The 12,994-nt window shown below is 40.0% G+C and overlaps 1 protein-coding gene across 4 annotated transcripts in view; it reads right to left on the reverse strand.

Moving 5' to 3' along the window:
• Positions 1 to 12,994, reverse strand: part of RIMKLB (ribosomal modification protein rimK like family member B) — a 50,593-nt gene that overhangs the window by 16,327 nt on the left and 21,272 nt on the right. For all 4 annotated transcript variants that reach the window (XM_030958447.1, XM_030958616.1, XM_030958532.1 and 1 more), the window contains exon 4: positions 1,820 to 2,050. In XM_030958447.1, the coding sequence (XP_030814307.1) occupies positions 1,820 to 2,050 (231 nt within the window). The remainder of the gene's footprint in view (positions 1 to 1,819; positions 2,051 to 12,994) is intronic.

The following is a 12,994-nucleotide window of genomic DNA, read 5'->3' on the forward strand; positions in this document are numbered from 1 at the left end:
AATGCAGAGAAATCATCCGTTAGGAGGACCTTGGTCATGGAGCATGATCAGACTTTGAAGGCGTTTGTGACGTGTGGGATATTAAGACCTACTTCCTCTTAAACTGAAGACACAAATTGACAAAGGCCTCTTGATCACAATCCCAAAAGGCTCAATCTAATCTTCCAAATCCAAATGCCCCAATTCTACCATCTTGTTCCATTTTATCCCTTTTACTTTATCAACTTCCATCTTTTCAAATGTCTAACAGGAAAACAGAAGACACATAACACTAGTAACAGTTCCATCCAAACCACTAACCAGGAAAGCAACATGGAACAATGACAAGGCATAATCCACAGAGCACCAACAACCCAGACCTGGTCAGTCCACCTCCTCCCTTCCAAAGGCTTAAGTCTCCTCTATCTCATTCTCTCTATATCCTGAAGTAGTACTTCAACCTTTTAATCTCATTGCATCTCTAAGGACCTTAGAGTGTAACTCTTAATGGCCATTCACACAATTATGGTTGATACTTCAAGGTTACTTGAGTTCAATTCAAAGGAGGCTGACCACAGCACAAGAAATACAGAAGAGAAAAGTCAGCAGACAAAGGGGCGAGCCCCCTCTAACACATCGTGTAGTAAGTGCAGAAGTCAAGTCAAGACACAAAGCCACAAAGCCAGCAGCAGCCATCACGACCATGCCATGGAGTTTAATGCATGGCATGGAGTAACACATGTCATCCAGCACACCCTGCTTTACTTGGCCAAGTCAGCTCTCACTGATAACTTGATACTTGTGGTTTAAAAAAACAAAAAGAAAAGAAAGTCATGCTTCTGTCAAATTCCAGAGGCAGACACCAACAGAAGTGGGAGGGAGTAATGATCAAACTGGCATATTCTACAATTATTAAGCATCATTCATGCTCTCCCCTTCCCCCAAAAAATTAAAATCTCATTCCTTTCTCAACAAGTTAGAGCAGCCACATGTATAAAGAAAGGGTATGTTTCTTCTCAAACTGTTTTCATGGTGATTGATGGAAATAGTAATTCATAGTAATTGACAGAAAGCCATGGTTTTGTCAATTTTTTTTCTCATTTTGTCACGTTCCTGTTATAAAAACTTATTGATGCAATCACACAAACGGGAGGAAAGCACTGGTATTCCCAGAAGGAACAGAAGGTTGAGAGGTATCTACAGTTCTTTAACAGATTGTAATCAAAAGCAGAAATAGCATCAAGGTAGCTCAGACAAACGTGTTCCTCTAACCTAGCATTCTGTCAGGAACCAGAGATACCAGAGATTCCAGAGGCAGGCACAATAAACTATAATTAACTGTTTTGGTGGGAAACAAAGCCTAAACTATTGTTAAAAGGTAAACACAAGGGCTCATACTCCTTGCTACTCTTGTCCTTTCATAAAAACTAATGTATTTGCAGACACTTTTATTCCTATAGGAGTTTAATCTACTTTCAGGTTGTAAGTCTAGTTTTCTGTAGTACTTACAGCATTTAGTACCCCAAGCTCTTGTCTGCTGTATTAGGCAATTGGAAAAGAACAGAAAGTATTATAGCACTAACAGCCCACGTCAGTTGCTTGGAAGGCTGAGGTACAGTTCAAGTACTCTTTTCAAAGCATTAAAAGCTAATCAGCAAAGACAAAACCAGAATCTGGGTGTCATGACTTCAACTTCCTTTTTGGTTACTCAACACTTAGTTGTGGAACTCGCCTCATTGCTACTTAAACTTCTATGGATTTCCAAAACTTACATCTTTTGCACTGCAAGAGCACAAGTTGCCTAGGCAACTATGCTACCTCTTTGATCCAACAACCTTACCATATGAAAAAGTGTCTGGAAGAGGCACACCATGGCCAGCAAGTTCTTGAAATGTCCAGAACTTGTTGACACAGTTGAGGATGGCTTGAGGACGATTCATCAATCGACAGCCCATCTTCTCTAGGTGGCGAAGGACTGTGATGTCGCTGTCACTCTGGACCCAAGGTGTTGGCACACGCACAACCACCACTTGTGGGTAAGCAGTAATGAGCTCCCCTTTCACCCGGAGACCTAAAGAAGAAAGAGAGAAAACATCCCAGTCTTAAGTCATAAGGTCTCCAGGAGAAGGTAAACAGGCATAGAAATATTGCACTATCTGTGATCAGAGATACCAGACTTCAACAGTGAGTGTTAAAACAGCACAAGTCTCCCTAGCACGCATCTTGTCAGCTGTGCTGTTTCACCCATGTCACTCTTAACTCACTTAAAACTAGGACCAAGCAAAAACCAGACTTAATAGGGCACACAGTCTTGGGCTCCTTCCCAGGGCGATGGACATTTGGTTAAAGGTTGACGCTCCACCCCTTTCTATGGGTGTAAGCTGCACACTACTGTATCAACAGCTCAGGAGGTTCCTGCCTCCCACTGCTGGTTCTCGCCTACAGGATACAGTTCATACCTTTCCCAGTCCCAGCTGTATTGATCCCTCTGTTTGTGGCATCACGTTACACAACATATTGCCAAAGTAACAGAGACTAGATATGATCCTTAAAAAAACACAAAAAACCAGCAGTATTTTTCACAGGTCATTTCAACAATCTGAATAGTATTAAATTTAGTAGTCACAAATAATTTTGTCAGCTAACAGGGAAGCACCCTGTGACAAAGGCAGGAACTAGAAGGAAAGCCAGCTTTGCCACTAAGATCAATATATTACTTAATCATGACCTATAGTTTTACAGGCTAATTGTCTGAAAAAGAAACACTGAAAGACGAGCTGCGGGAATAGGCATATGACAGGATTGGACAGGAAGGCATCAAGTTCAATGGAGACAATCTGGCATCTGAGGACAGGAAAAGACAAAAAAGTTTGATATCTACTTTATTTGCCTTATGTTCAAAGCAAAAATTTATGACTTCAGCAAAAAAACTCAGCTCACACTGCTATCAGCACCTTAAGGGTTAAAAAAAAAAAAAAAGTGAGCTGAGAAATCACAGTGTATCTGCATTTTATGCCTACCAAAGGCCACCTGTAACTTGTGAGATCTAACCAAATTTTATTACCTGATTACTGCAGTCCAAAGATGCTACATTACAAATACAGACTTGTATCTACTCTGCATGAAGGCACTGATTGCCAAGCGACATATTTCATTTCAAGGTGCATTAGAATTAATTAGGGGAGAATTGGGAGGGAGGGGCGAGAGAAGAAGGGGGGGGTTTCCCCCTCTGTACTTCCCTTTTTTCTTTTCTTCTCCCAACTGGGATGAATTTTAGACTTTGCATTAAACATAATGAAGCAACCACCTAACTCCCAAAATGGAAGTTGAAATGCACTGCCTAGTCCTCAGGAGAACACAGAACCACACTCTGGAAAGGCCAAAACAGAGCCACATCCAATACAAATCCTTTTTTCCAATCCCCACAGCCATAATTGCACAGAGATGAGCAAACATAAGCAGACGGGTGCTCTGGCTGCTCACCTCATTAGCACCAAGCACTGCCGCATTGCAGCTGACATGACTCGCGTGTTTAAGCAAGCAGGCTCCAGACACACACACACCCCATTTTAGAGAGGCATCTCAAGCAAGATTAAAAACAAGACACTGCTTCAAACCTAAGCAGACTGTGAACAGCACAAAATGGACTACCATTTCCTTTAGCCAGAAAAGGAGTACAGATTCAGCAAGCAGAGGATTTTTTTACTTTTTAGTCAGATTCCACTTTACACATGTATCTTTCCATTTAGGTGCATGCCCAATTACACCCACTTTTTGCCAATGTAATTGCATGCACATCCTGATCCACATGCAAGCTGTGCAACAATCATTCTAAAAAGGGCTGCATTTTCTACATAGCCCCAAATTGCCACCGTTATCTGTGTTGTGAACCAAAACGACAGTTTTCCAATTCATAATCTCTCAGTCTATTTTGTTCTTTTGCTTTAAAGTCACGCCACATGCTGAAGTTTTGCACCATGGATTCTGAAAAAGAAAAACAGCAGTTTGAGGAGATGTGTTTGTCTCATCTGGAATTCTTCTGAGTACCTGTGTTAGACCTGACTATCAGACTGGTGTAAATTTAGCCAGGTCACCATCCCCCCTGAAGTGACTTTGGAAGTACAACGATGCTATCAACAGAACAGTCTGAGCTTTTGTTTCAGATTCAGTCATATTCTCTGGTCTGGATACTGTTCTCCCCAGAACAAAATTTCTCTCCCCCTACAGAAGGCAGTTTACAAACAGAAAGAAGAGCTACTAAATGAAATGTATAATTTGAATCACTACTACTGATATGCACCATAAAAATTAGCTGCAGTCTCCCAGCAACACAGTGCTGCAAACAGAAGCAGTTTTATTACAGTAAAAAGGAGGGGCAGATTCTGCCATTTTGGAACAAGCGTGCATTCAGCATTCCATCTGAGACCCATCAGTTAAGAATCAGGTTAATGGTCATTATTGCCAAGTGGGCTGATAAAGTAATATTTATTCACTGTAATGTGCTGAAAGCAGTAACACAGAAGATACTAATGTGTACGGGTAATTTTTTTCCAAAGAACTGATTCATGAATGTAAAGAAGAATAAGGAAAAAAAGACTACAGAGATGTTACATAGTGGTTAAGAGGTAATTTTTTTTTTTTAAATCATAGATTGTGCTAAGTTGAAAGGGACCCACAAGGCTCATCATGTCCAACCCCTATCAGTGTACAGAACAGCCCAAATAACCACACCACGTACCCAGCAGCATCATCCAAATACTTCTTGAACTCTGTCAGGCTTCCCTGGGGAGCCTGTTCCAATGCCCAAACACCCTCTGTGTGAAAAATTTTCTAATATTCAACCTAAACCTCCCCTGACTCAGCTTCAGGCCATTCCCTTGAGTCCTGTCACTGGTCAGCACAGAGAAGAGCTCAATGCCTGCCACTCTGCTTCCCCTCATGAGGAAGCTACAGACCACTCAAGGTCTTCCCTCAGCCTCCTGTTCCCCAGGCTGAACAAACCAAGTGACCTTTTCCACAGTGTGGCACACAAAACTGCACACAGCTGAGATGAACCCTCTTTTCTTTGCAGTTATAGGGTCATCCTGATCCCAGAACAGCAAAGCAGGTTACAATCACTGTTGCCTGTGGACAATGAACTGACCTCACAAACACACAGAAGGCAGACACTCAGATCATACAGAAATACCTTGACAAATAACAAGTTAATCCATTCGTTGACATTTTCAGTGGATACCCATGACATTGCAGACACAGCAAAGCGACAGCTATACAGTCCTTTGAAACACCAATAATGTAAGCCAGGAAAGGAAAATTCAAGCTTATCCAATACTGTGAACTTTCATATAACTCATCATATAACAACCACTTTACTAGAGCCTGAGGAACAATTTTTTAGTTTATCACAGAATATTTGGGTATTCTTTGGTTCTAAGACATAAAGACTCATGGGTTGGAATATCACACAGTAAAAACACATGTAAACCCTGCTCTTCAACGAGACCTATTCTTTCACTCAGTTCCAGCTATCTTTGTTCTTCCTCTGCAAGACAAAATTCTCCAAAATGGAACATGGTACACCTATAACATTAGACACCAAACATCACAGTATTCAGACAAAGTACAAAAGGAATTTTTGCAATGTGAACTGTAATCACCTGGGAATAAACCTTACCAATTACACCTCAAAGTCAGTGCCTCAAGTTTCTCTCAAAAAGAGCTCAAAGCAGCACATGATAGAACTGAGTGGGTAAATGCATGATTATTCATCAGTTGGCCTAGCCCCTCCTCCTGCTTTTCACTCCCGAAGAACAGCAGGCAAGCTTAAAATGCAAAGCAGCTGGTCTCTGCTAAAAAGGATTATTTTGACCCAAAAGGTAGAAGCCATCACATGAACCTGTGAAAACCACAGAAAACAGACAGAGCATTAAACTGTACTAAAGACAGAAGAAAGAGGCAGAGATGACTACTGATGTTACCTGTGAGATCAGAAAATGTGCATCTACATCCTTAGAAAGTTCCTGAGACACTAACCTCCAGCACAGCAGAGCTTATTCATATCGTAAGATACTCAGGATGACAGATGTCTCTCAGAAACCTGATTTAGTACAATTTTAGGGTGGACAAACATACTCTGGGGAAAAAAACCCCACAATGACGGCATTATGGATGGCTAAAAAGGATCGAGATTTCAAGCAACTGTGTGTGGCTTCTGAGCATTTTAATTCACATCCAAGCAGTATTTTAAATTGCTTACATTTTTGAAACTCATTATATTCTATTTGCAACCTACACAAATCCTTTCCAATCTCTACAAGACTCATTCATCAGCAGATTAGTAACTACTGCAAAGCAATAGCTCATGTCCAGTTTGCATGTTACAAACAAGTGTACTTTTCGTTGAAACAATGCAAATGCTTTCACAGAAAGAATGTAGTTTCAGAATGTAAGTCTAAAAACTCAAAGATTGCAAGGACATCAAAAATATTTTCAGATGCTTTATATATCTTGCTTTAGCAAACATCAGGCACTTTTAACAAAAGATTAAACCTTAGTAATATTAAATAAATTTATAAAAGATCAAGCTTTTCACTGTGCCTGGAAACAGCTGATACACTGCCTTGCTACCCATGGAAGCTCATGACCTAGTAAATCCATTTCTGGCCAAACAGATCAAAAGAGCAGGAATGAGGCGCAAAAGGTGCATCTTTCAAATTGACTTCCTGTGTCTATTTCACAGAATTTGTCTGAGAATTGTGTGGCTATGAGAATTTCCCAAACACGACAACACAGTTAATGTACACGTAATTCCATGTACAACATGGGTAACTATGCAAAAAAATCCTCACTCTGTGGCCTCAGCTGTGACTACCTCTGTCTTTAGCAAAACCCCCAACGAACACCAGCTCTCTGAAATACATAAGTAAAACAAAGCAGGAAAAGTGCTTCAGTATTCAGACAGATCCAGTATGTGGAATACTTTTTCTAACAGACATACCAGCATATAAGTGGTTGGTCATCATGTATGCAGCACCACAAAAAATAAAATCTGAATCAAATTTCACTAGCATAAAACATACACCAGCTCCCACCACATTTCCAACAGAAGCTAGCAGGGTCTGGGAACTTCCAGATATATTACCCAGATTTTTCCTCAGAGATCTGTAGACTACCCTGAAAGTCTCCAGCTCTCAGAACTTTGTTATACAAATTTATTCATCCACCCATCCATGGAGCTGCTAACGTTTCCCAAATGAACAGTCACTCAGCAAGCAGGCTATAATGAATTCAACTCAGTCAGCTGGGAGAAACAGGCAAGCCCTCTACCACACAAACCTTTCCTCGTATTTTGATGATATTACATCCTGCTACTTGCTCTTCACAATTCATCAGTTGTTCTCACAGACATCACTGAATTTTTCCACAAGCCTGGACTCACTCCTGCTCTCAAATCAGTGCATTCCTATTTCATTTGTCCTCCCAATATCTGTCACCCACAAGACACTGCATAATATTTGCATTAAATCATTATAAATTGTTTAATAATTACTTACAGTTTACTTGCAGGGAATTAAATGTGTTTCACCCTAATTGCCATGTTAAAGCAAGCTTAAAGCTCAGCAGGGAGATATCCCAAACCTAAATAGCAGATTACTGCAATAACAAGTTATACATTCCCTCACAACTAAATCTCTACAATTTTCAAAACTCAGCATACTTCAAATATACATTCTGCCAAGACTGTGTCAGAATTAAGGAATAATTAACAGAAGTAGAATTAATATTCATGAAATACTACTCTATATCTCAAAAGCTTGCTGCTATATTAATTTAACTTTATGTATCTATCTTATAACCCAACTATAAACAACATAAAATTTCCAGAAATTGGGTGATAAACTTTTTTTTTCCAACTTTTTTTTTCAAACCTTCTTTGAAAAACACAACTCCATTGAAATATGTAAGTATTTTGGAGCAATTGGCAATTCCTGGGGGTTTTGCCAAAGACAGAGGCAGTCACTGAAGTTAAATCCTCTTCTGAGAAGTGGCTGCTTGTGGCAGCTGTATGCTAGATAAAGTATCATACTTCAAATGCAATTTTATTTGAACCAGAACTTAACCTGTGAAAGGCAGCTAAGCACTGAAATTTTAGAGAACCACAAATTTATACACCAAACTGAACTTCCCCCTTTGAAGTTGCACAGGAATTTTTCCTATATCACTTATCACCTAACAGCCACAGTTTATTAGTCTGATCATTAAGTTGTCACAATTCCTCCAAAATGTCACTGGCATGTAAAAGCCTCTTTGGTATCTAGTATTACCAAGTTATTTTTTACTCTAGTGTCCACAGAAACAGATTTTTCCAACAGTTCTGTGCTGGGTGTTTTAAGTTCAAATTCTCTCCCTTCTTATCCTGCCCACTAGCTTTTTCAAACCAAATTAACAAGTGCTAACATTCAACCCTATGTATTTAATATGACCTCACCCTACTTCTCCACAAAAACTTAACTAGAAAGGCTCTCCCACCAAAATACACTTCCACAGCTCAGCAGTACCAAGGAAATCACACAGAGCAGAGACAAAACTGATCTCTCTAGAACAGTACTATGCCACTGTATTCTGAAAAAAATGTATTTTGGAAACCAGGAGCTGTAGATTTTGCAAGCCCTTATGATGAAACCTTTACCTAAACCCACTGCTCAGCACAGATCGCACTTCAAAAGCAGACATCTGTTTATAAGCCAGACATGATATTTTAGTTTCTACATGGTTTAGGTGAGCCTCTTGTATTTCATTAGGACTTTTGTACAATAGTTCCACAAGGTGATCTCAGAACACTCCTGGGTCAAATAAGCATGACTGACAGTGTTTTAGAAGTCTAAGGCATCTTCAACTGAAAGAACACCCACCTGTGGCAGGTATCTGTCCTGTATCATCTATCCAGAGCCTACCAACACCAAGAGCCTTAGAAACAGCAAGTTCTGGAATCCCTTCCCCAACTCAAATGCAGAAAGTCATAAACACTAAACAATTTCATCCTAATTCAATTTTACAGAACAAGAACAGAATCATAAAATCATTACGGCTGTAAAAAACCTGTAAGGTCAAGTCCCACTATTAACGCAGAATTACTAAATATATGTAAACTAACCTTACCATAAACTAACTCCACTCTTAACTCAGACTCAATCAGTCTTTCCCATGTTTTACATGTGCTGTTTCTGTTCATTCTGAATAGCAGGTGAAGAATAAAAAGTTAAAGATACACCTGAAAACAAAAAAGGCTGATTGAAAATGTCTTTCCAAAAGCAGAAAGAAATCCCAAGGGTTTCAAGCAACCCATAACAGGTTCTCCTCCCATCTGAGATTAATCAGATTTTTTTCTTGTAATATCAAAACCTACCAAATACCTTTAAAATGCCTACCATAATGCACCTCATCTCTCTATGCTACCAAACAACACCTTCTGACACCAGGAGATGCCGTTTATTTTCTTAAGCAAAGTGCTGAAGCAAAGTGGAGAAGCATCCAATGCAAGTTTCAATTTGTAATGAAGACACAGATCCTTCATATCTGTCTCCAATAACAGAAAAGACACCTAAAAGAATGTCTACACTGTCAGAAATTTTTAATAAATTCTATCCAACTCCCTCTCCTTCCCAATTTTTCCTAAATATATTTAGCTGAGCCTGAATTCTGGGGACTGGAAAGATCCCCTGAGATTATTGTTTTGACCTGTCACTGCAGTCTCAGGCCTTCCTCGTCAAAACTGCATTTGATTCATGAATTGGAAGCACTTATTTTGGAATACTTCTTAAAAGAAGGAATTTCACAGTGGTATTTTGGGTAAAATTGCATTAAAAGTGACTCTAAAGCTTGCAGAAATAATATCAATTCCTATCAATTAGGAGAGTCTGTTGTTTTAATGTGTAAGAGAAAAACTTGTACTTGAACATACAGTATACAACAGTTCAAGTGTCATTGTGAGTACAGTATTTTCCCCCACGAACACCTTCAGTCCCCTAAAAAAGTTGTTCTAAAAAAAGCTGTAACCCAAAATTTCTTAGTTTTGACAGACATTAACATACAACCATACACAAATCAAAGGTAGAGAATGAAAAACTCCATTTTTCCTACACCTCTGCAAGCAAACTCACTGAGCTTGTCTCCACTTTCTGACTTTAGAGGGTTAAAACTACACTGCAATAGCTGTACACAAGCTCCCTGCCCATACTGTAATGACAGCACAGATATAACACTGCAGTATTATTTTGCACCTGATCTGGATGCAAAAGCTTCCACCTAGTCACAAAAACATGTTAACTAATTAAGATACTTACTTAGTATGCTCCCTAATTAACACACTTTCTTCTTGAAAGAAAATGTTCCTCATTATTACACAGTCCTTCCAACCAGTCCAATCAAATACAAAAATCATGTAGTGGTAGTACCGTACTCACAGACACCACGCTAAAGCAAGTAGAAGGGACATCCTTCCCACTGGTCAGCTTGTTTTGACCTTTGAAGGCAACACAGTTAAGAGATCAGCCAATTTACCACTAATCTCTAGACTGTAAGGGTAATTCTGTGCTTACCAATCCCGACAAGCTGGTAAGGATCTTTATAAACATTTCGTCTACACTACAAGTTCTGAAGCTCTCTTGTCTGAAATAATCACCTGCCCAATTAACAAAGAAATAAAAACCACTAAGGGTCTACAGCTCTCGTCATAAACAAGTCAATGGCAGAGAAGAGAAACAAAAGCTTTACCACTTCAGGTATGATAAATCTCCTTAGTTCATTTAGCTTTTCCACAGATTACTCAAAGAATCACCTTTAAATATCTGCAGATTACACTTTTCTTCAAGTTCTTCCATTTTACAGCAACAATGGAATTTCATTACAGAATGCCACTCTTGATCTGTTCTTAGTTACTGAATTGCAATTTACATTCATTCCTAGACTCTGCCTCTAACAACTTAAAAAGATTAAAATCTCTGAAAGGAAAGGGTCTGACAGCATGCTATGAACCTCGGAAGACCTAAGCAAGAAAGGGGAAGAAATGAGCACCTCTTTAGAAATTCCCGTGCTGAAGAAAGCACTCACATAAGGTTGTGGTTCTAAGACAATTTTGACTTAAATCCTGTTGCTGCCAACAGTTTTACTCTCCAGCTCCATGCAATCCTACAGTGGCATGTAGTATCACCCACTCCCTATCACTCATACACAGACCCACTGGTGAGCTGGTAAGCTTCCCACACCAGCAGGAAACTCTTCTGTTCTTCTGTGGAATTCAATTTCTTGAAGGTGTTGCAAGCTGAACAAGCTCACCACAGGATCTGATGAATCCAGGTGTCAACTGCAACAGAGAAACCTGGATCACAGCAAGGACAGCAAGGATCTCAACAGTTTAAATTGTCAAGATAGTGCTGTTTTGAGACTAGAATTATCTATAGTGAGGTGGGTATTCTTTATGCATTTACAAATCAGTGGTCACTATGCCAGCCCAGCCTCCAGCTTTGTAAAACCAAACCAATCAGACTGTAAAACCAAACCAAACCATTTCTGTTTCTCCAACTCCTGTCCTATGCAGGTAATACATTCTCCAGTGGCTTCCACTCTCTTAGGTTAAGAAAAATTTGCAGCAAAACTGCTACAAAGGCCCAGTTGCCAGAGTTGTTCGAGCAGGACTAACAATTACAAGCAATAAGACATGCAGTTTACATGTACAGAATCCTTTCTGCCTTCAACCACTGAACTTATTCAACTCAAAGCATCCACAAAGGGCATGCACTTTCAGAATCCTGCCTCACCTTTAGTCCCAAGCATGTAAGGAGGAGTGCACAAAGAACCATTTCAGTCTTAGGCCAGAATGATCCTGGGAAGATTGACAGAAAAACAAAAGGAAGCAGGATATGAACATGCACATTTCAAAAATTTCCAGTCAATAGCAAGTTATTTCTACCTGCACTTACCATGACTTCAACCCATAATCTCTCCTCAATTGGCAGCTGGATAGTTCGCATGCCTGAGGTACTGTGGTGAACGGATAAAGGCTCCTTTAGAAGGACAGGCTCCGAATATGAGAAGGGTTTGTGCCTCACACAAAGGAGAGGATCACACACATGCAGCTCTGCTTTAGAGCGCACTGAGCTAGACAAGAGCCCAGCAACTGATACACCACACTAACACATTGTGACCATATATTTGGACCACCCACTTCATGAGGGTGGTCTAACTTTGTGACACACTGAGAGGCTGTGGCAGCTTCATCCTTGGATATATTCAAAACCTGACTTCAAACACCCCAAGCAACCTGATCTAACTTCAGAGCTGGCTCCAGCTTTCATGTCGGCCTGTCTACCTAGAAGGCTGGTCCAGATGCCTTTTAAAGGTCCCTTTCAAACTCAATTATCCCTGAGACTCTCTGGGGCCTTCTCCTGCAGTATGCCTGGGCTCTTAAGTTACTTATTGTTATGCCCAGCTGTAACAGTAGGATGCTTGCTCCACAATACCCTGTTTCATATCTCAAACTAGATATGTAGGTTCACTGGGCAAGATCCTGTCTTTCTTTTGCATTATCAAGATCGTCTGACAAGTTCTTTTAGTCATTAAAAATTAAAGATCAAGTTCTTCATGCTAGAAGTGGAAAGTGCTTTTATAGGTTTGACAGTTGTAGAGGAGAGACAGGACCCAAGGCCTGGTTCTCTGACCACAAGGAAATTTGGAAAGAGATCAAAGAAGAAATTTAATATATGGTAAAGGCAAATCCTGTCTGGAAAGCAAAGTAACAAAGTGGGGAAAGAAGTTGTAAGCTTTCATTGTTAAGCTCTAAAGAAACAACTGAAAATGGGCCTCACACATCATCTTTTTGTTTTCCTGGTGGATGTAGTCATCCAACAAGACAGGCCTTCACAGAAAGATGCAGGTGCAGAAAGCTGTCAGGGATACAAAGGGTAATCCCCTGTAGGTCCTGAGTCGAGTATGAGTCTAGCTTTGTGGAAAAAAAGCT

Source organism: Camarhynchus parvulus, chromosome 1 (genome assembly GCF_901933205.1).
Source record: "Camarhynchus parvulus chromosome 1, STF_HiC, whole genome shotgun sequence".
Classification (NCBI taxonomy): domain Eukaryota; kingdom Metazoa; phylum Chordata; class Aves; order Passeriformes; family Thraupidae; genus Camarhynchus; species Camarhynchus parvulus.